Below are 27,975 nucleotides of genomic sequence, written 5' to 3' on the forward strand. Positions count from 1 at the left end.
TCTTGATTTCGGCTCAGGTCATGATCTCATGGTTCATGGGATCAATCCCCAAGTTGGGGTCTGTGCTGACAGTGCAGAGCCAGCTTGGGATTCTCTCTCTCTCCCTCTCTCTCTGCCCCTTCCTTGCTTGTGCTCCTTCTCTCTCTCTCAAAAATAAATATACTTAAGAGAGGGGCGCCTGGGTGGCTCAGTCGGTTAAGCATCCGACTTCGGCTCAGGTCATGATCTCACGGTCCGTGAGTTCGAGCCCCGCGTCAGGCTCTGGGCTGATGGCTCAGAGCCTGGAGCCTGTTTCGGATTCTGTGTCTCCCTCTCTCTGACCCTCCCCCGTTCATGCTCTGTCTCTCTCTGTCTCAAAAATAAATAAACGTGAAAAAAAATATATATATATATATATACATATATATATGTATATATATATATATATATATATATATATATATATATATACTTAAGTATATATATATATACTTAAGAGAAAAAAAAAAAAAAAGAACAGGTCCCTCAAAGATTGGAAGTCAAAAGTTCCAGGTCCCATTCTGACTCTGACCCTGGGCAAATCACTCTGCCTCCATTTTCTCCTCTATAAACTGCCAGCGATAATCTACGCTAAGCAACTCTAAAGTGCTTTAAGCCTGCTTCTCTATTCATTCATCAATCAGCATTTACTGAGGCCTTTCCATGTGGATCTCTGGGGATAAAAAAAAAAAATAAGACATAGCCCCTACACTTAGGGAACTGGAAAGGCAGAGAATTGAAATTAAATGGATGGAAGCATGGCCGGTACCATTATAACAAAAACAATGGCCACTGTTGACTTTGCATTCCCACTCACCATGTAGCTGCCACGGTTCCAATCACCACTGCCACCTTATAAGTGGGTATCATTTTAATCCTCATTTTGGGAGACAAAATGACTTGGTCAAGGTCACTTAGCTAGTAAGTGCTAGAGCAGCTACTGAAACTTGTTTGCCTGACTCAAAAACTACTGCTCCTCTCTCTCTCAAATAAATAAAATAAACTTTCACAGTGAGGGCGCCTGGGTGACTCAGTCGGTTAACCGTCAACTTCGGCTCAGGTCGTGATGCTTGTGGTTCGTGGGTTTGAGCCCCGCGTCAGGCTCTGTGCTGACAGCTCAGAGCCTGGAGTCTGCTTCCTATTCTGTGTCTCCCTTTCTTTCTCTGCACCTCCCCTACTCGTACTCGTTCTCTCTCTCTCTCTCTCTCTCTCTCTCTCTCTCTCTCTCTCTTTCTCTCTCTCAAAAATAAATAAACATTAAAAAAATAAATAAATAAAATGGGGTGGGTGTGGGCTCCTGAGTGGCTCAGTTGGTTTCACATCTGACTGTTGATTTCAGCTCAGGTCATGATCCCAGAGTGGTGGGATTGAGCCCCAAGTTGGGCTCTGCACTGAGTGCTAAGCATGGAGCCTGCTTGGGGTTCTCTCTCTCTCTGTCTCTCTGTCTCTCTCTCTCTCTCTCTCTCTCAAAACAAAACAAAACTAGTGCTTATAACCACTCAGCTACCACGGCTTTCCTGATAGAGGTACGTGAAAAAAATCATGGCCACAGCAAAGGAGGGCAAAGGGAAAGTTTCTTAAGGCCTTTCTAACTATGGCACAAAATCCAGTAACCATAAAAAAGGTTCTAAAAATAAGATGTATCAAATATAGAATTTACTATGTTCCATACAGAGCATTATTACAAACACTTTAAATATATTAAGCATTTAATCCTCATAAAAGCCGTATGAAGTTGGCACTATTATCCCCACTCTATAGAGGAGGAAAATAAAGCACAGAGAAACAAATTTCCAAAGTCACGCAGCCCATCGGCAAAGCAGGAATGTGAACTTGGACAGCCTGACCCCAGAGTCCGAGTTTGTCTCCATTACACTATCCTGTCAAAATCAAAGGTAAATGACAAATGAAACAGAAAAAATAACTGAAATTCATATCACATAATATCCCTAATATACTAAGAGCTCCCCCTAAGGAAGAGGCCCACAAACCTATAGGAAAATAGACAAAGCATATGAATAGATAGTTCAATAAAATTAAATACACAGAAGAAAAATGCAGATTTTAATCCTGCTGAGGTAACATTTCTCACCTATCAGATTGGCAAAAACCCAGAAGTTGGACAAAACACTCTTTGTGAGGCTGTGGGGATGTGGGCCTCACATGCATGGCTGGGGGGGGGGGGGGGCGGACACAAAACAGTACAAGATCTGTGGATGACAATTTAAAGTGACAAATCCATATACTCCGCAATTCGAGATCTAGAAATTATTCTACAGATAACTCACACATACAAAAGGGCATTAATGCAAGACTAGTCATTACAACCTTCTTTGTAACCACAAAGTTGGGCACCTGGGTGGCTCAGTCAGTTAAGTGTCAACTCTTATTTAGGCTCAGGTCATGATCCCACGGTCACGGGATTGAGCACCACATCAGGCTTTGCGCTGAGAATGGAGCCTTCTTAAGATTCTCTCTCTCTCTCTCTCTCTCTCTCTCTCTCCCTCCCTCCCTCCCTCCCTCCCTCTGCCCCTCCTCTGCTTGTGCTCTTTCTCTAAAATAAAAATTTTTTTAAAAAAAGACTAAAAACAAAAACAAACAAAAAAAACCAACATGGGGCACTTGGGTGGCTTAGTCGGTTAAGTGTGCAACTTAGTCTCAGGTCATGATCTCACAGTCTGTGAGTTTAGGCCCCACATCAGGCTCTGTGCTGACAGCTCAAAGCCTGGAGACTGCTTCAGTTCTGTGTCTCTCTCTCTCTCTCTCTCTCTCTCTCTCTCTCTGCCCTCGCCCCCTGCTCACACTTTCTCTCAAAAATAAACAGTAAAAATTAAAAAAAAAAAAAAACCTTAATGCCATTATTAGGGACTGGTTGACTACGTTTGGCATAACCATATAATGGAATACTATGCACTGTAAAAAGACTGAGGAAGTACTTCATAGATTGATATGAAATAATTTCAAGACATATTAAGGGAAAAAGCAAGGTACATAACATGTGTATGATACATTATTCTTCTGTGTGTATTATACACTGTTGTATAAAAATAAAAAGAAAGGAAATACATCTTCTACTGATTTGTAGAGGCGTAAAAAAAAATACCTTTGGGGGAAAACAGGAAGTGGGCAGACGGGAGAGAAGGACAGGAAAGAGAACTTCCCCATACACCTTTGGTGCTTTTTGAGGCTTGAACCACATATTTATATTACTTATTTATTTAATGTAACAAAGAATTTTTAAAAGAAAAGAAAAAAGAAAGGCCTTTCAGAGGAAGGGTCATCTTAGAACTCTCTGGCTCCAAGATGACAATTCAATGGTCCTGTAATGAAATAGACTCTTCATGAACCCATTAGCAGTAAGAAAACAAAAAGGCTATCAGAGATGCCCATAGGCGCAAGAAGGTTCTTTCATCCAGACCAGCTCCTACAGTTCCCACTGCCTGTCCCCATTATGCTCCCGAGGCTCATTCAAGCTAAGACTCAAGCACCAGTGACATCTGCTAACATAGGTAACCGTGGGCAACCAGGCTTCTCTGTGGTTGTCATAGCAACACTGACGTTCCTACAGTTAGGTTTTCATTGTGAAGTAATTGCCAGGCCTTGCGGGATGGGCTCTTCCACGTTTGGGGTTATTTACATCAAAGGCGATTATGAATGAGCTTAAATTAGATGCAATTTCAAATGAACTGTTAAAAGAGGCTGTGAATTGAGTGAGATTGCCATATCCCTCCATCAGTGCTGACAAACCTTTTGAATCACACGCCTGATGCAATTCAAGGATGGAGTGCCTCTCGCACGGCAGCCATCAAACGCTGCTAGATGGCCAAAGACCTGCCATGTTCCAACCCAAAACAGTCCCTTCTCTACCTCCTTTTCCTCCCCTCCCACCACAAGTAGCAAGAGCAGACCCAGCAGGCTCTTGGTTTCAACCCAGAATGGAGAACAAAACTTCCTGATTTACCAGAACTTTGTAAAACCCATAGACCTGCGTAATTAGCCCCCCACTTGACACTGGAGAAATCTCAAGTGCCTGCTTGCCGGAGCATCTGCACTGGAAAGTGATGGGGCCAGGATTCCCAACCACCTCTGGGCTGCTCCCACCTCTGCTCCTTCGCTCAGGGGCCAGGGATGAAATTCTTCTTTGTGTTTGGAAAGTGACACAGAGCATCATGGAATCCGTGTGCCCCAGTGAAAAGAACAAGTGTTTCCGCATGCATCAGCCAAAGGTCAGAAGGAAGAGGCTCAGTCCCGGCAGCCAAACACACAGCTTGTCCGTGACAAGCTCCCGGTGACTCATACGGCCCCTTAACCTCTGACTTGAGTGGTTCCAGTATGCCCACCCACATTCAAATACATTACTCTCTCTCCCTGTGCTGGATTATTCCATTCCTATGCTATATACCCTCAGAGAAGGGAATCCATTTGGATGGCCTGTCACTGAAATACAGTTATAGGAAGGAAGCAGAGGAAAGGAACTCTCTAGTGTTTGGAAGAAGCATTGACTGTTCCCCAACCTGTCCACATTCTGCTCCCTGTAGGTGACTTATGGCTTCTTTTGTGTCTCAGGCATGTCTCCATGTAGGTGACTTGTGGCTTTTGTGCCTCAGGCATGGGGGGCAGCTCCAGTAGCAAGCGGTGTGGATGGGTGAGGAGGACAACAAGTGTGGGCAAAGATGCAGCCATCTGTTCCTGTTAGGTTTGACAGGTTCTGTTTGTGCGAGTCCAGCAACCAGCTTTGTTGGCTTCAGAAAGAAGGATGTTGTCAAAACCCCACCGAAAAGCTTCACATTCATTCCAACTCTTATAGTTCCATTTGGGTCAAGCAACCCTTCTTGGCAGGTAAAAACTTGCCGAGAAAAAGTTGCACTCAGGCAGCCCTCATCCTTAGGGCTTAACCTGGGATTGGTCCATATATTCTTGAGTGGGCTTCCGGTCACCTATGAACCCAACAACAGTGTATGCAAAATGTTCCACATGTAGCATGTGGTTTGCAACCACAAACTCAAGTGTGTAAGAAATTTAGCAATTCTTCACGTTTGGTCAATTTTTTTTTTTAATGTTTACTTATTTATTTTGAGAGAGAGAGACGCAGAACGAGCAGGGGAGGGGCAGACGGACAGGGAGACAAAGAATCCAAAGCAGGCTCCGCACTGGCAGTGGAGCCCAATGCGGGGCTCGAAGTCACCAACCGTTGAGACACGACCTGAGCCGAAATTCAGAGTTGGATGCTTAACCGACTGAGCCATTCATGCGCCTGTTGTTCAATCAGTCCAAATCTGTCTCTAAACACTATCCATTTGGGTTGACCAGAAATCCAGACATTACTGGACCTCTACCGCACTATGTATGCCCCCCACCTCTTATTTCTTCTTCCACCTCCATTTTGTGCTGGCCTTGGCTCATGTGTGATAATCAAGCACTCGGAAGTCCCTTTGGTCATCAGTCCACAATGTTTCTCACTGAGATGCCTCTTGTTCTAGCTCACGTGGTTCTTTCAGATTCTGGAGCACTGCTGTGTTTGTGCCACGCATCTGGGCACTGGCTCTCCAGCAGGCTGGCTGGACCTGGGCACGGAGCCAGCCTGTCTGGGAGTTTTTACAGTTGCCCTCTCCTCTGGGGACATGGTTGCCAGACACCAGTGAAATCTTCAGTTCCTTGGCCTCAGCACTAAGATTTAGAGCTGAAATCATCGATGTAGGGTGGGAGAAAGATGATCTAAAGTAGGGTGTTCAAACAATTTTGAACACCCTATAAAAAGAATTTTATAAATCTACATGTCTCTTCACAAATTTTAAAGTTGGCATGCAAATTTTTTCATTCCCCAATTAAACAATTACAAATTATATGATTTCTAATCTATTAAACTAGTGGCATTTTTAAATTGTTATACCACTCTTTTAAACCTATCCAGTGGAAGGAACCTAATAAATACAGTGAGTTGATACCTATCATTAATCTTTTAGGAAACACATGAGCAAGCTCTTCAAAAAGCGCAAACATGGGGTGCCTGGGTGGCTCAGTCAGTTAGGCTTAAGTCTGACTTTAACTCAGGTCATGATCTCATGGTTTGTGAGTTTGAGCCTCACGTCGGACTCTGTGCTGACAGCTCAGAGCCTGGAGCCTGCTTGGGATTCTGTGTCTCCCTCTCTCTCTGCCCCTCCCCTGTTCATGCTCTGTCTCTCTCTGTCTCAAAAATAAATAAACGTTAAAAAAAAATTTTTTTTTAATAAATAAATATTAAAACACACACACACACACACACTTTGGGCACCTGGGTGGCTCAGTTGGTTAAGCGTCTGACTCTTGGTTTCAGCTGAAGTTATGATCTCATAGTTTCGTGAGTTTGAAACCCACATCGGGCTCTGTGGTGGTAGCTCTGGATTCTCTCTCTCTCCCTCTTTCTCTGCCCCTCCCCCACTTGTTCTGTCTCTGTCTCTCTCAAAAATAAATAAACTTAAAAAAAAAAAAAAAAAAGCAAAAGCTGTATCAATGCCCTCCAGCCAAAGATGACCATGAACAACTTGAGCTTACAGACTCATTGCAACAAGGGAGAACATTAACCATGGGGAACTGCAGGCCATCTCAGTGACAAGGTATCAGAAAAGACTCATAGGATTTGGGGTTGTGTTACTTTCAGGGAGACTTCAAAGAACCGGGGCTTTGCTCTGAATTAGATGCTGTCAGGAAGCAGGAGTAATTCTATGTGGGTTAAATAAATCTTATCTAGAAGGAGAAAATAATAGGGAAAGCTAACACTTTAAATGATAGAGAAGCAATCACTTATAGTAGCTGGGAGAACAGATTTATATTAGTTTCCCATTGCTTCAGACAAATTACCACAAATTTAGCAACTGTTTATTAAACACCATTATCTCAGCATCTGTGGGTCAAGTTGTGGAGTAACCTAACTAGCTCCTCTGCTCAGGGTCTCACAAGGCTAGAAATCGAGTGCCAGGAGGCTCCATTCTCATCTGGAGACTGGACTAGGGAAGAATTCATCTTCAAGCTCCCTCAAGTTATTGGTAGAATCCGTTTCTTTGAAGGAATAGAATTCATGCCAATGTGTTTCTTCAAAGCCGAAAAAAAGAGAGAATCTGCTACTGAAGTCTCTACCATCTACTATCAGGGAAAGCCTAGACCTTCTTCCAAAGGGCTACCCTGATTAGGTCAGGCCCACCCAGGAAAGTCTTCCTTTCTTGAATTCAAAATCACCTGATCAGGTACCTTAATTACATCTGCAAAATGCCTTCAACTTTGCCAGTAATTTAAAATAATCATCACCTTTATCAGATTCAGTTTGTTAGGAGCAAGTTACAGGTCCCACTCACTCAAGGCATGGACACTGGAGAGTGAGAATCACGAGGGTCCTCCTAGGGGGTATCGACCAGAGGGATGTTTAGTATCACTTTGGTTTGCACAGTGACCTTGTTTTTGCCCATGCTTAGACAAGATTATAAGACAGTCCTATTTCTTTTCTGGCTCACATCGCCACGGTCAAAGAATGACCCTACACGATGCTGGTGAACTATGAGATCATCATGTTGCTCAGGAGGACACCACAGCCTCGCAGGGAGTCCTGGGTCAGCTTCTAACAACACAGAGGCCAAGCTCTTAGTGTCAGGGTAGCCTCCAGATGTCACAGGCTGCCTCTTTCTTACTTTACAACTTTCCTTTGTCCCTTGATTATTTCTCTTCCATTTCCCCCATATAACTGCACTCTAATGTAACCATTTGTATTCTTGAAAGTCTTTTATAGACTGCTCTGCCAGACTGCTTAGTGGCCAAAATATGAATATAAATTGAACATCTGTATTCTCTGTATAAGGCTAATATTAAAAAGAAATCTTTTCAGCTTGACTTGCCATAACAATTATGATTAGTACACAACTGACTGATGCAACACAGAGATATACATTTTGACATACAATTTTTAATTGTATAAAGTAAAATTTTACCAAAATGTATCTACTAATGAAACAAATGGGTTGGTTTTATTTCCAATTAATTCATGTATTCATGGATGAGCATTAATAATTGCCAGCATAAGAAAGATTCAACCTCAGTTTCATTTCTAAGTTTTGCCTATATAGATGAGAGCACTAAGATACATAACTGGATATGGAGGGGTTATCGTGAAAGTAATGTCATTCAAGCCCCTGAACTTTTCGGAATTATATGCCCATTGCAACTGGGTTAAATCAACACTTGTTAAGCAGAACCTGAGGGTGTGGAAGGTGAACCTCCTTCAACAAAATACCACAAGGTAATTAAAACAGACAAAGTTAGGGGAGCCTCGGTGGCTCAGTTGGTTAAGCGTCCAACTTTGGCTCCGGTCATGATCTCACGGTCCATGGGTTCAAGCCCCACATTGGGCTCTGTGCGGACAGCTCAGAGCCTGGAGCCTGCTTAGGATTCTGTGCCTCCCTCTCTCTCTACCCCTCCTCTGTTCATTCTCTCTCTCTCTCTCTCTCTCTCTCTCTCTCTCTCTGTCTCTCTCAAAACTAAATAAACATTAAAAAAAATAAAAATTAGAAAAAGAGACAAAGTTACTTTGTCTCACTGGTCCTGGAGGAGGTATCTAGCATACCGAGATGCCACATAGGGTGGAAAGGAGGTCAGAGAGTGTGGCTGGCATCTAGGGAGAGGCCAAGCCCACAGCCCATACAGACAGGTTGGTCACACAAAATGATGTTGATGGGCACCTGGCTGGCTCAGTTGGTGGAGTGTGGGACTCTTGATCTCAGAGTTGTGAGATCAAGCCCCACATTGGTTATAGAGTTACTTTAAAATAAAATCTTAGGGGCACCTGGGTGGCTCAGTCGGTTAAGCGTCCGACTTCGGCTCAGGTCATGATCTCACGGTCCGTGAGTTCGAGCCCCGCGTCGGGCTCTGTGCTGACAGCTCAGAGCCTGGAGCCTGTTTCAGATTCTGTGTCTCCCTCTCTCTCTGCCCCTCCCCTGTTCATGCTCTGTCTCTCTCTGTCTCAAAAATAAATAATAAAAAAAGTTACAAAATAAATAAATAAATAATAAATAAATAAAATAAAATAAAATCTTAAACAACAACAAAAAGATGCTGAGGTAGTAATATTACGTAGCAGTTTAGCTAAATTCTCATCAATGTGATCTAATATCAAAATTATTCATAAAAGGGGAGCCTGGCTGGCTCATCCAATAGAGCATGCAACTCTTGATTTCAGGGTCATGAGTTCAAGCCCCATGTAGGGTGTATAGACTACTTTAAAAAAATTATTCAGGGGCGCCTGAGTGGCTCGGTTGGTTAAGCATCTGACCTTGATTTCAGCTCAGGTCATGATCTCATAGTTCTTTAGATCGAGCCCTGCATCAGCATGAATCCCTGCTTGGGTTTCTCTCTCTCCCTCTCTACCCATCCCCCACTCACACGTGCTGTCTCTCAAAATAAATAAATAAATATTTTTTAAAATAACAAATAAATATTAAATATTGTTCAAATATTAAAAAAAAAATTGCCAACCTCAAACCTAACACCAATATTTTTTAGTCAACTCCTTGTTGGTAGCTTAAAGGCTTGTACACTCAGCATAATGTGCCAGAGTTAGATTCAGGATGGGCCAGAGAGAAAAATGGAGATTAAGAAAGATGAAGCCAGAAAAAAGAAAAAAAAAAAACACACAAAACCCCGTCCTTTCATCTCAAAGGGGCTGCCAGGAAATCAATTTTAGAAAAGAGCGCATGTGAAAACAGAGGATCTGGAAATTGATTCCTGTAAAACAATCACCATACTATATATAATGTAAATGCATGAATGCTCCAATTTGAAGATGCTGATCTAAACATTCTAAGAGCTTTGTATCTGAAGGAAGATAAGAAATTGATTAACCTGTTTAAAAAAAAGAAAGAAAGAAAAACACGCCCAAGATGGAGTCACTCATGCTAGGCCATGTCACTAAACTGGGGCTTAATATCTAACCTAACTGCAATTTCAACCTCCCCCAGTAACATAGTCCGAACCAGGCAGTCAGGAGTTTTCTGGTCAACACCAACGAGGTTACTGTCACATGGGCCCTCTCCACTCCCGGGAGAAGAAGATAATCTGCATGATAAAACCCTTTGCTCTTCCCTGTTGGAGAAAGTGACCTAGCTTGAAATAATCCTTTCCTTTTTTCTGCTAATAACTTCCTTCTTCCTGTACTCTCCATCTTATAAAAACCTTCCATTTGGTACAACTTCTTGGAGCTCCCTTCTACTTACCGGACTGGGTGCTTCCCAGTTTGCGAATCACTTGATAAAACCAATTAGATCTTCATCTTTGTTCTTTAACAAACTTTAAAAAAAAATTTTGGGAGAGTGTGAGCAAGTGGAGGAGAGGGGCAGAGAGAGAGGAAGAGAGACAATCCCAAGCAGGTTCCTCACTCAGTGCAGAGCCCCATGCGAGGCTTGAACCCACAACCTGGGGTCATGACCTGAGCCAAAATCAAGAGTCAGACACTCAACTGACTGAGCCACCCAGAAGCCCCAACAAACTTTAAATAAATTTTGTTTAGTATATACATCAAAATATCTGGGGTAACCACTAGAAAGAATGAATATTTTTATATTGACACAGAATGTCCAAATATCTGGAAGTAGGGTGTACTAGAATAAGGGGGAAAACAAAACCATCTATCACCCAAAAGAAGGAAGAAAGGTAGGTGATAGTGAAAGGGGAGGAGCCAAACAAAAAAAAGGAAATACAGATTTTAATAAGATGATAGGAAAAAAAATCTAAATATATCGGCAATTATAATAAAGGGCAAAACTTTCCAATTAAAAAAAAAAGATTTTTCAGACTGGATTTTGTAACAACAATCAAAAGGTTATACCTGCTATTTTAAAAAGAAGCCATCCCCCTCAAAAGAGAGACAGGGGAAGGAGGGAGGGAGGGAGGGAGAGAAGACATACAGAGAAAGGTGAAAAGCCCGAGATCAAAAATAATACAGCAGGCTAATACTAACTATAAGAAAGCTGATGTTGCTGTACCATCGGACAAAACAGGCTGTAAACAAAGAGATGACAACATAACTTCATGATAATAAAAGGTTGCATTCATCAGAAAAACATGAGTCTAACTTTTTATGCACCTAACATACAAAGCAAAAATTAACACAGCTGCAAGGAGAACTTGATAAATCCACCATCAAGTGAGAGATTCTGACATTCCTCTTTCAAAGAGATCAAGCTGCCCAAAAAATGGTAGAACTATATTAACAATCATATGAATAAAGATGGTTCCATTGTTAAGTTTGGTCCAGGGGACGTACATAGACCACAGCGTCCAGCAAATGGGGAAAGCACATTGTTTTCAAGCACACATGAAACATTTACAAAAAGCAGCCCCGTGATAGGCCAGTAGGATTACCTCAAAAAAAATGACACCATACTGACTACGTGCTTGGACCACAATGCAGTTTGCAATTACACAAAGATAACAAGAAAACCCCATGACTGGAAATGTAAGATACATTTCTTTTTTTTTTTTTTAATTTTTTTTTTCAACGTTTTTTATTTATTTTTGGGACAGAGAGAGACAGAGCATGAACGGGGGAGGGGCAGAGAGAGAGGGAGACACAGAATCAGAAACAGGCTCCAGGCTCTGAGCCATCAGCCCAGAGCCTGATGCGGGGCTTGAACTCACGGACCGCGAGATCGTGACCTGGCTGAAGTCGGACGCTCAACCAACTGCGCCACCCAGGCGCCCCTGTAAGATACACTTCTAAATAACTCATGGATCAAAGAAGAAATCATAATAGAAATCTCAAAACACGTAAAAGTGAACCATAACAAAATAACTATAACCTGAGACATACAGGATTTAAGAAAATATCCATTAGATGGAAGTTTACAGCCTACAAAAGTTTACATTAGAAAATAAGAAATGTTGGGGCCTCTGGGTGGCTCAGTTGGTTAAGTGTCCGACTTTGGCTCAGGTTATGATCTCGTGGTTCATGGGTTTGAGCCCCACGTCGGGCTCTGTGCTGACAACTCAGAGCCTGGAGCCTGCTTTGGATTCTGTGTCTCCCTCTCTCTTCCTACCCCCCCGCCCCCGACTCACACGGTCTCTCTCTCTCAAAATAAATAAGCATTAAAAAAAACAAATCTTAAAAAGAAAAGAAGAAATGTTGGGCACCTGGGTGGCTCACAGTTGGCTGAGCGTCCAACTCCTGATTTCAGCTCAGATCATGATCCCAGGGACATGGGATTGAGCCTTGGGCTCTGGGCTTAACGTGAAGCCTGCCTGAGATTCTCTCTCTCTCTCCCTCTGCCCCTCTCCCCCACTCATGCTCTCTCACTCTCTCTTTCTAAAGCAAAAAAATAATAAAAAAAATTTTTTTTAAGAAAATAAGAAACATTACAAAATTAATGTGTTAGGGCTCAACTTCTGGAGGTACAAAGAATCTATCTCCCTCACCTCCTCACTCTTGACTTCCCTCACACCTTACCTACACTTTTCCCTCCTCTTTTTCGTGCTTACTGAGTTCTTCCTGTGTACCCAGCACTGCCTCTTCCCCCACCGTCTTCGTCATCCTTTCACTGACACTGTTCAGATTTCCCTCTGGTGTATTACTGGAAACACCCACTGTACACAGTACCCAACATAGCTGTCTTTGCACTCATTCATTCAACACCAATACCTGCTGACTCCCAACACGCACCAAGATGGCGCAGACGCTACAGACACAGAAAGGAAGAAAGAAAGCCCAGTCCTTTCCCCCAGAGCAGAGGTCATCACAGGGTAGTCCCCAGACCACAACCATCAGCATCAACTAGGTGCTTCTTTAAAAACGAAATTTTCGGGGCGCCTGGGTGGCGCAGTCGGTTAAGCGTCCGACTTCAGCCAGGTCACAATCTCGCGGTCCAGGAGTTCGAGCCCCGCATCAGGCTCTGGGCTGATGGCTCGGAGCCTGGAGCCTGTTTCCGATTCTGTCTCTCCTTCTCTCTCTGCCCCTCACCCGTTCATGCTCTGTCTCTCTCTGTCCCAAAAATAAATAAACGTTGAAAAAAAAAAAAAAATTTTTAAAAACGAAATTCTCAGGTCTACGCCTCACCTACTGAATCAGAAACTCTGGAGTGGGGCCTAACGCCCTGCCTTAACCAGCCCCCCAAAAGATGCTGACACAATGCCGGAGGACTCTGGAGACCCACTGCCCACAGGAGTTCAAAGTCCAGCAAACACAAACAAAACAACACTTGGGGACAGCTGGAGAAGATATTACAGAAGGTGCAGGAGTATGAAGAGACAGGATCAGACAGACAGGATCGGGATCAGATCCTGAAAACCCTCGGTGCCTGCGGAAGGACTCTTTGCTTTGAGGCCAATGAAGAGTCACTGAGAAGTAGGAAGGAGCTATAGAAATGTAAGCCATTATTAGTGATATCCAGAGTCATCACAGCCACACCAATTATACAGAATTTCCAAGCATATTTCTTCAGAAGCCAGGCACATGATGATTACCTTTTTATCAATGGGAATATTTGAAACAAAAATTGTCATTGGTAATGAATGTCCAGGGCCATCTGTCTCGGTGTTAAGGTGCTAGCATGATCTTACATCTGAGAGCAAGGATTGAATAAATCTCACAGCTTTTTTTTTTTTTAATGTTTACTTATTTTTGAGAAGAGAGAAACAGAACGTGAGTGGGGGAGGGGTAGAGAGAGAGGGAGATACAGAATCCAAAGCTGGCTCCAGGCTCCGCAGTGTTAGCACAGAGCCCAAATGTGGGGCTTGAACTCATGAACTGTGAGATCACGACCTGAGCTGAAGTTGGACTCTGAACTGACTGAGACCCCCCAAGTGCCCCCAGATAATCTCACTGTTTTGAAGGTATCCCTGCATTGCTTAGGCACTGAGGAGCCCATAATGCAAACGATGGCGATTAACTAAGACACCTCCATTATGAACAAATATTCGTTCTATGGGAAGGCCTATCCATGGCCCCTGATCTGGAGACACCAACCCCTTTGGATTCAGACTTAAGCATTTATTCAGACAAGGCTATCAAACTCATCTAAAAGCAGTTTTCCTTGAAGCTTTAGATAGCTGTGAAGGAGCGTTCCCTTGGAAGCCTGCACTTGAATAGCCGTTAAGAAGAGCAATGCATCTGGGGTGCCTGGGTGGCTCAGTTGGTTAAGCTTCCAACTTGGGCTCAGGTCATGATCTCAGGGTTCATGAGTTCAAGCCCAGCATCGGGCTCTGTGCTGACAGCTCAGAGCTTGATGCCTGTTTCAGATTCTGTATCTCTCTCTCTCTGCCCCTCCCCTGCTCATGCTCTGTCTCTATCTATCTCAAAAATAAATACGCACTAAAAAAAAATTTAAGGGATGTCTGGGTGGCTCAGTCAGCTAAACGACTCTTGGTTTTCAGACCAGGTCATGAGCTCACAGTTTCATGAGTTCGAGCCCCACACTGGGTTCTGCGTTGGCAGCGTGGAGCCTGCTTGGAATTCCCTCTCTCTCCCTCTCTCTCTGCCCCCTCCCCCACTCATACTCTCTCAAAATAAATAAACTGTAAGAAATTTAAAAAAAAAAGAGAGAAGCAGTGCATCAAGTCAAGGCTTTGTCCTTAAATTCATTTGGATGGAGCTTTTTCAGGTCAGTCTCTGAGTACTGCATAGATCTGATCCCCAAACTGCTGATAACATTCAGTTATTAAAAAATCCCTGGGGTAGTCAAAGAATCAGATCCGTTGTTAATCTCTACTGAGAGTCAAGAGAATTAACCAACCAAGTTTAATTTAATTTAAGTCTTTCTTACTGACTTAATTTAATAATTATTTATTTGTAAGCACAAAGCATCCTTCCTTATGTAAGATCTGCAGGAAATTAATCACTTTTCCCTCTGGACAGGTTATTTGCATTCTTTTCAACATTTTTAAAGAGGCAATACATAACGCTTGGTACAAAATGCAAAAGATATCAAAGAGCACATGGGGGGGAGGGGAAGGCACACAGCAAAAAGTACATCATCTGGTTCCCTCCCCCAGACACAGCCTCTGGCGACTATGGAAAGCATGTACATATGCCCTGTTTTGGAATTTTTTTTTTTTTTTTGGTATTACACCAAAAGTAAAACAGTCTATACTGTTTTCAACACTGTAATGTTATATTTTGGTGACTATTCTGTACCAGTTCAGGAGAGGCCCCATTTTTTGTTATTCCACTGTGAGGTTATGTCTACTTTATATCACTGATCCCCTACACACAGACATTTAAATGGCTTCCAACCTTTTGCTACTTCAAACAGTGCTGAAAATTAAATCCTGGTATAAAAATCTATCCTCTGTACAAAAGGATAAACAAAAGGCAGTAAATACCTACAATGGAATATTATCCAACCTTAAAAAAAGAAAAAAGAAAGAAAGGACATTCAGAGGCACCTGGGTGGCTCAGTCAGTTAAGTGTCCGACTTCAGCTCGGGTCATGATCTCACGGTTTGTGGGTTCGAGCCCCACATGGGGCTGTCTGCTATCAGCACAGAGCCTGCTTCGGATCTTCAGTCCCCCTCTCTCTGCCCCTCCCCCGCTCACACGCTCACATATGCACAGTCTCTCTCAAAAATAAATAAACATTAAAAAAAAAAAAAAAAGGACTGGGGCGCCTGGGTGGCTCAGTCAGTTAAGCGTCCGACTTCAGCTCAGGTCACGATCTCGCATGAGTTGAAGCCCCGCGTCGGGCTCTGGGCTGATGGCTCAGAGCCTGGAGCCTGCTTCCGATTCTGTGTCTCCCTCTCTCTCTGCCCCGCCACCGTTCATGCTCTGTCTCTCTCTGTCTCAAAAATAAATAAACGTTAAAAAAAAAAAAATTAAAAAAAAAAAAAAAAAAAAAAGGACATTCGGACACATGCAATAACATGCATGATCCTTGAGGGCATTATGCTGAGTGAAGGAAGCCAGTCACAAAAGGACCAGTCCTGCATGATCCCACCAAACCTAAAGAAGTCAAACCCGTAGAGATGGAAAACCAAATGGTAGTGACCAGAAGTGGGGGGAGAGGGAAGTAGAGACTTGGTGGATAATGGGCACAGAGCTTCAGTTTCACAAGGTGAAAAATGTTCCGGAGACGGATGGCGGTGATGATGGGACAACAGTATAACCACACTTAATGCCACTGAACTGTACGCTGAGAAATGCTTAAGATTGTAAGTTGTATGTTATATGTATTTTACCACAATTTTTAAAAACCCATTTTCTTGGGGTGCCTGGGTGGCTCAGTCAGTTGAGGGTCTGACTCTTGATTTCGGCTCAGGTCATGATCTCACAGTTTGTAGGATCAAGCCCCGCATCGGGCTCTGCATTTACAGCGTGGAGCCTGCTTGGAAGCCTCTCTCTCCTTTTGTCTCTGCCCCTGTCCTGCTCATGCTTGCTCTCTCTCAAAATAAACAAATAAACATTTGGGGGGGGGGGGAATCCATTTTCTGTCCTCTTATGTATTCATTTATTCATTCATGCATTTGTTCAGTCGTCCCTTAAACCTACGTATGCCAGGATCAGACAGTTAGGCAGTTTTATCCTCAGGTTGAGGAACACAAAAGGGAATTGAGTAGCCAAAGAAATGCTGCGAGCAGAAAGTTCGGAATGTGAAAAACCAGAATGCCACATTAGAGGAAAAAGGATAGAGAGGTAAGGAGGGGCCAGATATAAAGGCCTCAGGCATCGTACTAAAGGAGAGATTTTATTCTGTGAGAATAAATGATTATCCTGAAAGGTTTGGGGCAACATCAACCACCTGACCTGTGTGTTAGCAGAGCTGTGGCTTCCAGGTGGAGGCTGGACAGAGACTGAAGCTGACGGAGAATCCCTCTGTACTGTTTTCCTCCATCGGGGGAAGAGTAACAGTGAAGGTTGGTGGATCTTGACCTGCCAGGAAAAGACAGAAAGGAAACAGAACTGCAATAAATTAGGGTATAATTCACTGCTCAAGTAGTTTTCAAAGTGTGGTCTCTAGACCAACTACATTAGCATCCCCTGGGAGCTGGTTAGAAATGCAAATTCTCTGGCTCTCTCCCAGCCCCACTGAGTCAGACACTCTGGGGGTGGGGCCTCAACAACCTATGCTTTAACAAGCAGAGGTGATTCTGATGCAAGTTCACATTTAAAATTTTTTTTAACGTTTATTTAAAATTTTTGAGAGAGAGAAAGAGAGAGAGCATGCACACAAGTGGGGGAGGGACAGACAGAGAGGGAGACACAGAATCCGAAGCAGGCTCCAGGCTCTGAGCTGTCAGCACAGAGCCCGATGTGGGGCTCGAACCCACGAACGATGAGACCGTGACCTGAGAAGTCGGACACAACCAACTAAGCCACCCAGGTGCCCTGAAAGTTCACATTTAAAACCATTCTCTACAACAGAATTCACCACAGATCTCTTTTAAATAGTATGCATCTTACTTCTCCACCCAACTTGCCAGTAAAAGTTAACACTGTGGCTCCCTTTACTTTATTTGACATAGATAACATTATTGGGGCACCTGGGTGGCTCAGAGCTGAAGCGTCTGACTTCAGCTCAGGTCATGATCTCACAGCTCTGCTCGTGAGTTCCAGCCCCACATCAGGCTCCCTGCTGTCTTCACAGAACCACACTGGATCCTCTCTCTTCCCCACCACCACCCCCCCCCCCCGCCACCACCCTCTCTCTCTGCCACTCCTCCACGCTTTCTCTCTCTCTCAAAAATAAATAAACATTAAAAATATATACATCAAATTTACCTGCCCATCCAAAATGTACTTGCATGAAGTTTTCAGGAACATAACACAAAGTACAACTGTTTCATACACTTCATATATGTTCTCCCTTGTTTCAAAAACCATTTGAGACAGCTGGTGTACGTATAATTAATGTTTACCATAGATCTCAAGTGTGCTTTCGGAAGATTGTTTCAAAATGTACTCCATGAAAGATCTGAGGCTTTGTAGAGACTTATCTAAGGCTTTGGAGAGACTTAAAGACCAGAGCTTTCTAGGCCACAAAGTCCAAAAGCCTAGGAAATACAGGCCAAGAAAAAGTATCTGTGAATCCCCCAGAAAGACTCCATATCCAATAGTCCAGGGGCCTTCGAAATGAGAGCACTCACAGGTCCCCGGCTGCAGCATAAGCAACCCTCCGGGAATTCAGACGTTTTATTGAAATCTGAAGAGCCCCAGAGTACCCTCTCTAGTTCCAAAATATGTTTCCTGCCATTAAAGAGGGTTTTGTTCAAGCCCTCTGCAACCACTACAACAATCCCAGTTGTCCTATGGGTAGAATTCATATGCTAAGTGGCAGAAATGCAGCAGCAGTGAGGCAGAGTTAAAAAACACAGGCTCTGTTTCCTGATGTTGAATGAAGGGTCTTCCCTCTAGCCCCTGACCCTGGACAGACCGCTTTGCTCAGGCATCAAGTAGGCAGTCTTTTCACGTGTCTCTTACAGTACTTGAAGCAAGGCCAGCGCGCAACAAGTATCTATTATTCTTATTCGTGTATTGATTTCCTTCTGTGCCAGGAGCAGAGTGACAGATCTCCACCGTGAAGGGCAATCATTGACGATGGGCCCAGCGGGATAATAACATGAGTTGCCACTAGATGGCAGTAACGGTGCTAAGTAATTAGTTATTAACGTTGGTTCGCCGAAATGAGCGCTATTTGTTGCTCAGTATTAACTCATTCACTCATTCAGGAAGTAATTATTCAATACCTTCTATGTGCCTGGCACCACAAGGATCAGCAAAGGAAGACATAGCCTCTTTCCACAGACCTTACAGTTCCAGGTGAGAAAATGGACAAAGAATCACACCAGTAAAATATCACAAGGGTTGTGATACTGCACAAGGGGAGAGCCAGCCCCCTGGGGAGGAGAGCAACCCTGAGAATGAGGTGAGGCCAAGAAGGGGTAGCTGCTAAGGTCTGAAGAACAGGACTTGGTGGGTAAGGGGAGGGAAGGGAGCACTCAGGTGGAGGGAAGAGCCTGTCAAAGGCTCCCAAGTGAGAGGGAGGACTGTAGCTGGAACCCACAGGACTGGGCAGTGGGCTGGGAGCTGCCCATCCTGGAGGGGTGAGCAGGAGCCAAGCCGCGAAGGGCCTCATAAGCCTTGCTCACTCAGGGGATGTGGGTCTAGATCCAAAAAGCAATAGGTCACTGAAGGGTTCTGCACCCTGGGAAGGGACAGAGCTGGGTGGCTAAACTGGATTTGCCTTTGACAAGGTCAGAACTGCATTCTGACGGGGTCACTTGTCTCTGCTCCAGGGATTCCACTGAGGGCTAGCCAGGTGGATGTAGGGAGACCAGCTAGAGAACCGTCTATGGGGTCCAGGAAGGAAGGAGGAGCCTGGGATCAGGATAGGGGCAATGGAGATAAAGAGACAGTTTGGCTCAATGGCTAGGGGGTGGGCGTGGGAAAGTGCCAGAGACGGTTCAGACAGCACAGGAGATGGAAGGGAAACCGAGGCGGGGGTGGGGGGTAGGGGGTGGGGGGGAAGGGTCTTGAATAGTGGTTGGGTAGTGGGGAGTCATGAGCTCAGTGTTAGACAGCGCTATGAGGGGTTTCTGGGACATCTAGCAGAAACATCCAGAAGGGAAAGGAACATCTGAGTCTAGAGTTCAAAGACAGAACCATGTAGAGTCAGGTGGGCAGGGATGAGACCACCATGGAGTGAAGACTGGAGAAGCATTGAGGCCATCTGGATGAAGACCAGCAAGTGGTAAAGGAAAGGAAGAGACACTGAAGGCAGCATTAGAAACCTGACTACAAGGGTGGCCTGGCTGGCTCAGTAGGTGGGGCACGTGACTCTGGATCTCGGGGTTGTGGGTTTGAGCCCCACCTTGGATGTAGAGATTACTTAAAATTAAAATCTTAAATAAAAAAAAAATCTAACTGCAGGCAGAGGACAAAATACAGATAAGGGAAGGTTTCAAAAGAATCAAAGCCACAAAGAACAAAACGGGGAGAAAAGATTACAACTAGCATGTTGTTCCATTCCGGTCCCAATAAACTGCTCATCCTACTTATTTACCTCTCTAAACCCTAGGTTCCTGAACTTTAATATAGGAATGCTCTGCAATTCTCATATAAATAAAAAGAAAGTGAGAAGAGGGGCACCTGGGTTGGCTCAGCCGGTTGAGTGTCTGACTCTTGATTTCTGTTCAGGTCATGCTCCCAGGGTTGTGGGGTCCATGCTAAGCATGGAGCCTTCTTGGAATTCTCTCTTTTCCTCTGCCCCTCCCCCAGCTCGAACACTCTCTCTTTAAAAAAAAAAGGGGGGGGGAGGGGAAAAGATAAAGCAAATGTGGCTAAATGTTAATTGGTGAATCTAATTTAATGCTATGGCCATAGTCCTTTTGCAATATTATCAAATCAACACATTACCTAACTCAAACTTACATAACGTTATATGTCAATTATACCTCAATGAAGGTGGGAAAAATCGGTTAATCGCTGATACAGATGTTTGTGAGACTATTCTTGTAGTTTTTCAGTAGCCCTGAAATTATCTAAATAAAAAGTGTTTAACAACAAAGAAATACCTGGTGGGGACCACAAGTACAGATTAAACCAGGTTGACTACTGGCTAAGAATTGTGGATTGAGGGAAGCATGGGGGGTTCATAACACTATTTTTTGCTTCTTTTTTTAAAGTAGGCTCCATGCCCAGTATGGGGCTCGAACTCACAACCCTGAGATTAAGAGTCTCATGCTTTACCGACTGAGCCAGCTAGGCACCCCAATTTTCTACTTCTGTAGATTTTTTTTTTCATAACAATAAGTTTTTTTAAAAAACAGTTGCTGGGGTTGGAGGGGGAAGATATGCAAAGTGCCAGCACCTGGTTCTGTTTGTTTAGTGGCGATGTGTTTCTATTTGTTCTTCCCTAGGGTCAAAGCTTATGCTATAATGCCATTTTCTTCTCGGATTTGCTATAAAACATAAGGTTTGGGTTGGAGTGGGGATTTTTTTGTTGTTTTTTGTTTTCGCCTTAAAACAGCTGATGACTGGGGCGCCTGGGTGGCTCAGTCGGTTAAGCATCTGACTTCGGCTCAGGTCATGATCTCACAGTCTGTGGGTTCGAGCCCCAGTCAGGCTCTGTGCTGACAGCTCGGAGCCTGCTTCAGATTCTGTCTCCTTCTCTCTCTGCTCCCCCTCCCCCCAAGCTCGTGCTCAGTCTCGTAAACATAAATAAACATTTTAAAAAATTAAAGAAATTAAAAAACCAGCTGATGACTTAAACACTGCTGATAACTAATTGGAAGCTTTAGCCCAATTCCTTGGATTTTAGAGTCCGACAGCTGAGAGGCCTTCCCTTCCAGCAGGCATAGCAACCCTAAGGGGTAGAAAGCCACAGCAATGCTGGGGACATAAATGTAGGAAGACAGAGGCCCCACTCGCCCTGCACTGCTCTGGTCACGCACCAGGTTCCTGGGCTCCTCCTTCCTGGCTGCTGAAGGGGACCTTACAGCACCGAGGTCCCTGCTCCAGTCTGCGGACACAAGTGCCCACTTTTCTGCCTCATCTCCTGCCTCACTCCGCCATCACCCCGTGTTCCAGCCACCCTAGACAACAGGCAGTTCCCAGCAGGACTTGGCTCTCTGCCACAGGCATGTTTTTGACCTTGGCTCACACGATGGCTCATGCCTGAAATGCCTGTGCCGGCATTTTCCCTGGCAACCCTGCCTGCTTCCCATCTGGGCAAAAGTGAACTAGTTGCTTAACCTGCTAAAACTGTCTTTTCTTAGGGGATATTAATACCTTCCTCCCGGAATCGTTCTGCAGATCGGGAGAGATGGCATATAGGTGTAGCACTTAGCATAAAGAAACAGCTCAACAAATACTAACGCTTAAAAGACTCTACTAGGATTATCTAATTCCTTGCTGGACTGTAGGCTCCTTGAGAACAGGGAATGTATCTATTTATCTTTGCATCTCTAATGTCTATCATAATACATAGCAGAAGGATGGACTTGCAAATACCCGTGATTCAGAATCACATGTGGGTTTTGCTTTCGCTTGCTTGCAAAATACGGATTCCTTGGCTCCAGGCCTATTGGGAACAGGGTTCTGGTTAGTGCACAGTAGCCACTGAGTCAAAACATCACCCTCTGTGATCCTTATCAGTACCCACCTCTAACATGGACAACCGATATTTGCTAAATCATATGGAAAATGCCACTAAGACACTTCAAAACAAGTCGTGTCTACCCTGAACTGGTTTCCTAGAGCAGCAGTGACAAATTCCACCAACCGGATGACTTAGAGCAACAGACATTTGTTCCCTCCAAGTTCTGGAGGCTAGCAGTCCAAAAAGAAGGTGTTGGTAGGGCTGTGCTCTCTCGGAAGGCTCTAAAGGAAAAGCTGTTCCGCGCCTTTCTCTTTGCCTCTGGTGTTACCAGCACTCTTTGGCATTCCTTACAGTGTAAACATGTCACTCCAATCTCCGCATCTGTAGTCATATGCTCTTCTGTCTCCTGCTTATGGGGATATGTGTGATGACAAGTAGGGTCCACCCTGACGATCCAAAATCTCCCCATCGTGAGATCCTTAACTTAATCACATCTGCAAGGGTTTTTTTGTTTGTTTTCTTGCTGTTATATTTTATTTTTTATTTTTTTGCCAGACGAGATAACATTCACAGGTTCCGGAAATTACGATGTCTTCTGGGAGGGGCCATCATTCAGCGGACCACACACCCAAACCCTGGTGGATTAAACTGAAGTCGATCTGTAAGCTTCCCATGTGATTCCAGCTGTGAAAACTACTGAGCTGAGCACCGACTACAGGTTTGTTGAATGAACGAACAAATGACTTCCTCTACTGTGCCAAATCTCTTTCACTGACTTTAGCTATAGCCCTCACAAGGAGAGAGACCTTTCTAGAATATTCCATACCTAAAAAAGGGGGGGGCGTTTTTGCAGTTCCTGACTCCCCAAATACAGTGGGCCACAGACACCTCCCAGCATTTAGCTCTCCCAGCATGACCCCTCTGCTCATTTAGCTCCCTTCCTTTGCAGTGCAAGTTTCTTCCAGGGAGTGCGGGGTGGGCAGACAGCTCCCTGGGCTGCTCAGTTTCCCCCTTGCCCCAGAAATGCTTGTGCAATACAGAACAGACTCACCAGGAAAAACTCGTGACTCACCCCTAGTTTACAACTTAAGAGACTAGGACTGTTGAAACATCTTAGCCCAAGGCCACTATGGGACTCCTGACTCCAGGCACATCATCACAGGAGGCAACCCAAGAGGAGTAACATCCTTCTTGGGGCTCCTCCCAGCGGGGCTTCTGTAGGATAACACACTGTGCTGATAAATGTTTAACAAACAGTTCCCCAGGGGCAAAAGCCTTGGATTTGTAGCTTTACCTATTCCTGAGACATAAACAGTCCCATCATGCCAATTACAAGCTGCCAACATGATGTCACCAAGAGACAAGCACCTTCTCACCAGCCAACTCCCAGCCACTGACCTATGGAAAAACCACTCTTCTCTCAGTGAGGATTTGCAGGCCCAGGAACTGGACAGTGAAGCTTTCGGAGAATCACTAGAGAGAGTCAATTTCCTAACTTCAGGGACCAAATGCTACCACTAGGTACAAGTGTTTAAAATAAACACAAATCTTTACAATCCCTACCCAACAAGAAAGTTCTAGACACAAAACAACACTACCTCTTTATCCTGTCATCAAACTTTATTTCTTCATATTTTATTATTATTATTATTTTTTTAAGAATTCATCTAACATTGGGGTGCCTGGATGGTTCAGTCCGTTGGGTCGAGCGTCCAGCTCAGGTCATGCTTTCATGGTTAGGGAGTTAGGGCCCAGAGCCCACTTCGGATCTTCTGTCCCCCTCTCTTTGCCACTCCCCGGCTCACTCTCTCTCAATCTCAAAAATAAACTTAAAAAAAAATTTATCTGGGTCGCCTGGGTGGCTCAGTCGGCTAAGCGTCTGACTTCGGCTCAGGTCATGATCTTGCGGTCCGTGAGCTCGAGCCCCACGTCGGGGTCTGTGCTGACAGCTCAGAGCCTGGAGCCTGTTTCAGATTCTGTGTCTCCCTCTCTCTCTGACCCTCCCCCGTTCATGCTCTGTCTCTCTGTGTCTCAAAAATAAATAAACGTTAAAAAAATTTTTTTTTAATTTATCTAACATTGTGCCACACACGGTTGGTTCCAAGTGCAGTATACACCATGACTCAATTTACTCTCACAACAAGCCTATGAGGCAAGTACTTTCAAGATCTGTTTCAACACACAAGCACACTGAAGCACTGCAAGGTTAAGTAAACACGCCTGAAGTCACACAGCCCTGGGGTGCCTGGGTGGCTTGGTAGGTTAAATGTCGGACTTTAGCTCAGGTCATGATCTCACGGTTTACGGGCTGGAGCCCCACGGTGGGCTCCGTGCTGACAGCTCAGAGCCTGGAGCCTGCTTTGGATCCTGTGTCTCTCCCTCTCCCTCTCTGCCCCTCCTCTGCTTGAGCACTGTCTCTCTCTCAAAAATAAACATTAAAAAAATTAAATTGAAAATTTTAAAAAGTCACACAGCCCTGAACTGTCTTTGCAATTTCCAACAAAGAGGAGCAGAATAAATGACGCTCTCCCAACCCAGGAACTTCTATGTTTTAGATACTGATCTGCGTAAAAATAAGCAGCATTATTTATAATTATTATGTAATTGTAAACTGAACCTAATAAACACATAAATACACCAATAAAATTTTTCACAATTATCAGTCTTGGATATAAGAGCACTTTGCCTTTTCTCATTCATCTTCAGTAAAGGGGCTCAAATCTCTTTGCAATTATCAATTAATTCTATATCAATATTCCTCAGAGGCTACACATTACATTTATGGTCTGTTTTATGGTCATTTTACTGCCGTGATTAGTAATGAAAACGAGAACAACGTTACGCAACATATAACGTGTCATGTAGAAAACAATTAGGCACGATCATTGTTTGAAGGTTTAAAACAGAAACTAAGTTTCTAAGAAATTAGTATTTCATTATTAATAACAAGACCTCAAATGTATACAGCATTTTACGTTTAAAAGTTTTTCATGTGTAGTCAATAGGGCACATGGAATATAACCTGCAGCCAGTGAGACCTGAATTCAAATTCTGGTTTCTGCTCTTAATACTATTCTGAGTATAATTCTTAACTGTTGATTTTATTCAGAATAGGTCTGATTTATACGATTGAAATGCAAAAGCTACAAAGATTTACAGAAAAATGTTCCCAACTCAGTATCCCCGCCCAGCAACCTACCTCCTTTTCTTGGAGGTAAAAAAAAAAAATCACTTTTTGATATCCTTCCAGGGATATTTTACGCATATATGTTACAAGCAAACGGTACACATCAATCTTGGGTCATTTTATACCAATGTTAGCATTCTACACTCATGGAAAGTCTGAGCTAGTTTCCTCTCCCGTAAAAGGGCGGTAGGGAAGATTGTATCAGAGACTTACGAAAATACCTAGCCATAGTGTGGCCTGGAGTCAGCCCTCAACAGAGTTTTCCTTCCCCTACCCTTAAAATGCCTGGGAGTTCAGGGGTCTTTAGCATGCCTCACACTCGATGCTTGTTAATCACAGACTGTCTCCTGCCTCCCCCACTTTCCAATTTAGGAAGTCTGGCGGAGGCCCCAGCAAGCCCCCAGTTTCCAATTTAGGAAGTCTGGCGGAGGCCCCGGCAAGTGCATCTCTAACCAACTCCTGATGCTGCAGGAGCTGCTGGTCACAGGGTCCCTTGGGAGCCTCCTGGAGGAGCGGGAACTCGGATGCTTGTGATTACAACTACAGGTTGCGCCACTGGCGCAAGTCATTCTCTCACCTTAAGTGTTTTTCTTAATAAATGGACCACCTCCCATCGCAAAGGCTGCTTGCAGATTACGCCAAGATGCACCACATGCACGGCCTCGATCTTAACACACGCTATTGAAAGGAAGCGCGACGGGCGTGGGGAAGGCAGGGGACCTCCTGGGACCCGGGAGCCGGGGCCCCCACCGCGGGGACAAACAGGGTCTGGAACACACACATCCGAACACCGGGGTGGGGGCTCCTGCTTCAAAGCCCTCAGGTACAACGAGCACCGCGTACCCAAACCCCTCCATGCAACTGTACAGCGCTTACGGCTCAAACTGCGTGCAAGGATGCAGGTGACCCCGGTTGAACCCAAGCGCAACGTGGCCGCACAGGCGCGGGCGCCGCCGGCAGCCCCGCCCACACGCGCCCTGCTGCGCTCGGGACTGGTAGCGCGCGCGTACGTGCGGCCGGCAAGGGAGGCAATGGCGGCGGGGCCGGGCGGGGCCCAGAGCGGCCGCCCGCCAGGGGGCAGTCGCGCGTCTGCGGGCCGCGGCCGGCTGGAACCGGCCTGGCCGGAAGTGGGGCGGCACCTTGGCTTCCGCAGCGACGTGCCACGTGCGCGGCCGGGAGGAACTGGAAAAAACAACAAGATGGCGGCGGCGTGGGGGCGGGGCCCACCGGACGCCCCTGAGCCGTCGGGTCCCTTAAAGGGCATTGGCGTTCGTGGAACAGAGCAGACGTGTGGAGTAGGGCGTGGAGGAGCGTTCTGTCACTTTGTCCGGCTGCGTCGGCTGTGTCTGTTCTGCACTGGGGGACGAGCAGCCGCGCTAGGCTGTCAGGCCCGGCCCTCCCCGCAAGGTCACTGCGGCGCATTCGCTTGCAGTCCCCGACCTGCTTCGCAGTCACAGTCCCGGTTGTTTTTTGTGGGTGTTTTGGCTTTTTGCTTTTGGGCTTGTTGGGCTTTCTTTTTTTTTTTTTGGCCCTGCGTTTGCTGCTCTCTACAAGCTAAGACAGCAGGAACGCCTTTCTCGGGGCGTTTTCTTCCTGAGGGCGAGGTTAGGGGCGGCAGATCCAGCTGGACGAGTCCTAGTTGGCTCGAAATGCAGTCCCTCCTCTTTTTCCTGCAGTTTTGATTGCCCGTTTCCTGCCTTTGTTCAGAGTTAGAACTGCCTCCCTCCTGTTGGGGGGGGGGGGGGGACCCTCAGGGATCTAGGCTTTAAAGTGGCCTCCCCGCCCTGTCCCAGTGTGGTATGAATGAGTGTGCCCAGTGTGTACGCGGGAGCTGCCCTGCACCCGGAATGTGTGGCAGAAGCCGAAGCCCTGTTGTTCTCTATCATCCACCTCGGTCATGTTTTCAGAAAGAAATGTAGATGTGGGTGGTTGTGTATTACTGCAGGAAATAAAGAAGGCGAAGTCGCTTAGTTCTTGGCTTTTAGAGAAAAGCCTGCAGCTTCCCCTTGTGCGTGGATCTGGAGCTGGAAGACCAAGCCATTCAGCCTCTTTCTGGACAGTTGCCCCGGCTCGATATTCCTTCCTCGTCGTTTTATTTTACATGAGATTGAGACGGAAAAGAGCCAGTGTGGGTAAAAATAGTTAACACAAGACATGCTGCTTGTGATGGTATATTTAGAATAAAGGAGACGTTTGTCCTTAGTTTTATTTATAAATTTATCCCCTTATTTGCGTTGAGATGCTCTCATTCTTGGAAATTTGTGAGATCATTTAGTAAGTCTGTGAAATATTGTGACGGTTTGGCGGGTGCCGGGTTGATAAATTTGTCCTCTTGCTTTGAGATGCTCCTTCTTGGTAATTTGTGAGGTCATTTAGCCAGTCTCCGAAATGAGACTGTTTGGGGGAGGAGGGCGGGGTTGTTTGTTTTTAAATAATAAAACTTGCCTCCCAAAGGTTGGGGAGGTTTAATTAGTAAAAATTTCTGAATGTACGAAGGGCCTGAATGAGGGCACGCTACAGTGACAAAGCTCAGGGAAGACATTACTTTGTTTACGAAGGAGCCCTTACGGTTTTCTCGGTCTGGTGGGGTTTTTAACACTTATGCTGTGACCAAAACTGCGTCGCTATTAAGTGACAGACTAGAAACGGCATAATGTGGTCAAGAGGGGAAAAAGAAAGCTCGAGGCCTTTATCTTAAGGCTTAAGTGCAGATTTCTGACCCCAGCAAAGG

At 44.9% G+C, this 27,975-nt stretch overlaps 1 protein-coding gene, 1 long non-coding RNA gene and 1 other non-coding gene across 3 annotated transcripts; 1 reads left to right on the forward strand and 2 right to left on the reverse strand.

Moving 5' to 3' along the window:
* Positions 1 to 1,817: 1,817 nt before the first annotated feature.
* LOC125167499 (uncharacterized) lies at positions 1,818 to 26,508 on the reverse strand. The gene is made up of 3 exons (XM_047861672.1): positions 25,822 to 26,508; positions 16,765 to 16,890; positions 1,818 to 1,898 (listed from the first exon to the last, which is right to left on the reverse strand). Exons 1-3 carry the CDS (start codon positions 26,506 to 26,508, stop codon positions 1,818 to 1,820), a joined length of 894 nt encoding a protein of 297 aa, XP_047717628.1.
* On the forward strand, positions 18,711 to 25,676 carry LOC125168982 (uncharacterized). The gene is made up of 3 exons (XR_007153375.1): positions 18,711 to 18,777; positions 22,613 to 22,775; positions 25,617 to 25,676. It is a non-coding gene; the product is annotated as an uncharacterized LOC125168982 (long non-coding RNA).
* TRNAK-CUU (transfer RNA lysine (anticodon CUU)) lies at positions 20,652 to 20,724 on the reverse strand. Its single transcript has one exon. It is a non-coding gene; the product is annotated as a tRNA-Lys (tRNA).
* Positions 26,509 to 27,975: the final 1,467 nt, after the last annotated feature.

Source organism: Prionailurus viverrinus, chromosome B3 (assembly GCF_022837055.1).
Source record: "Prionailurus viverrinus isolate Anna chromosome B3, UM_Priviv_1.0, whole genome shotgun sequence".
Lineage (NCBI taxonomy): Eukaryota > Metazoa > Chordata > Mammalia > Carnivora > Felidae > Prionailurus > Prionailurus viverrinus.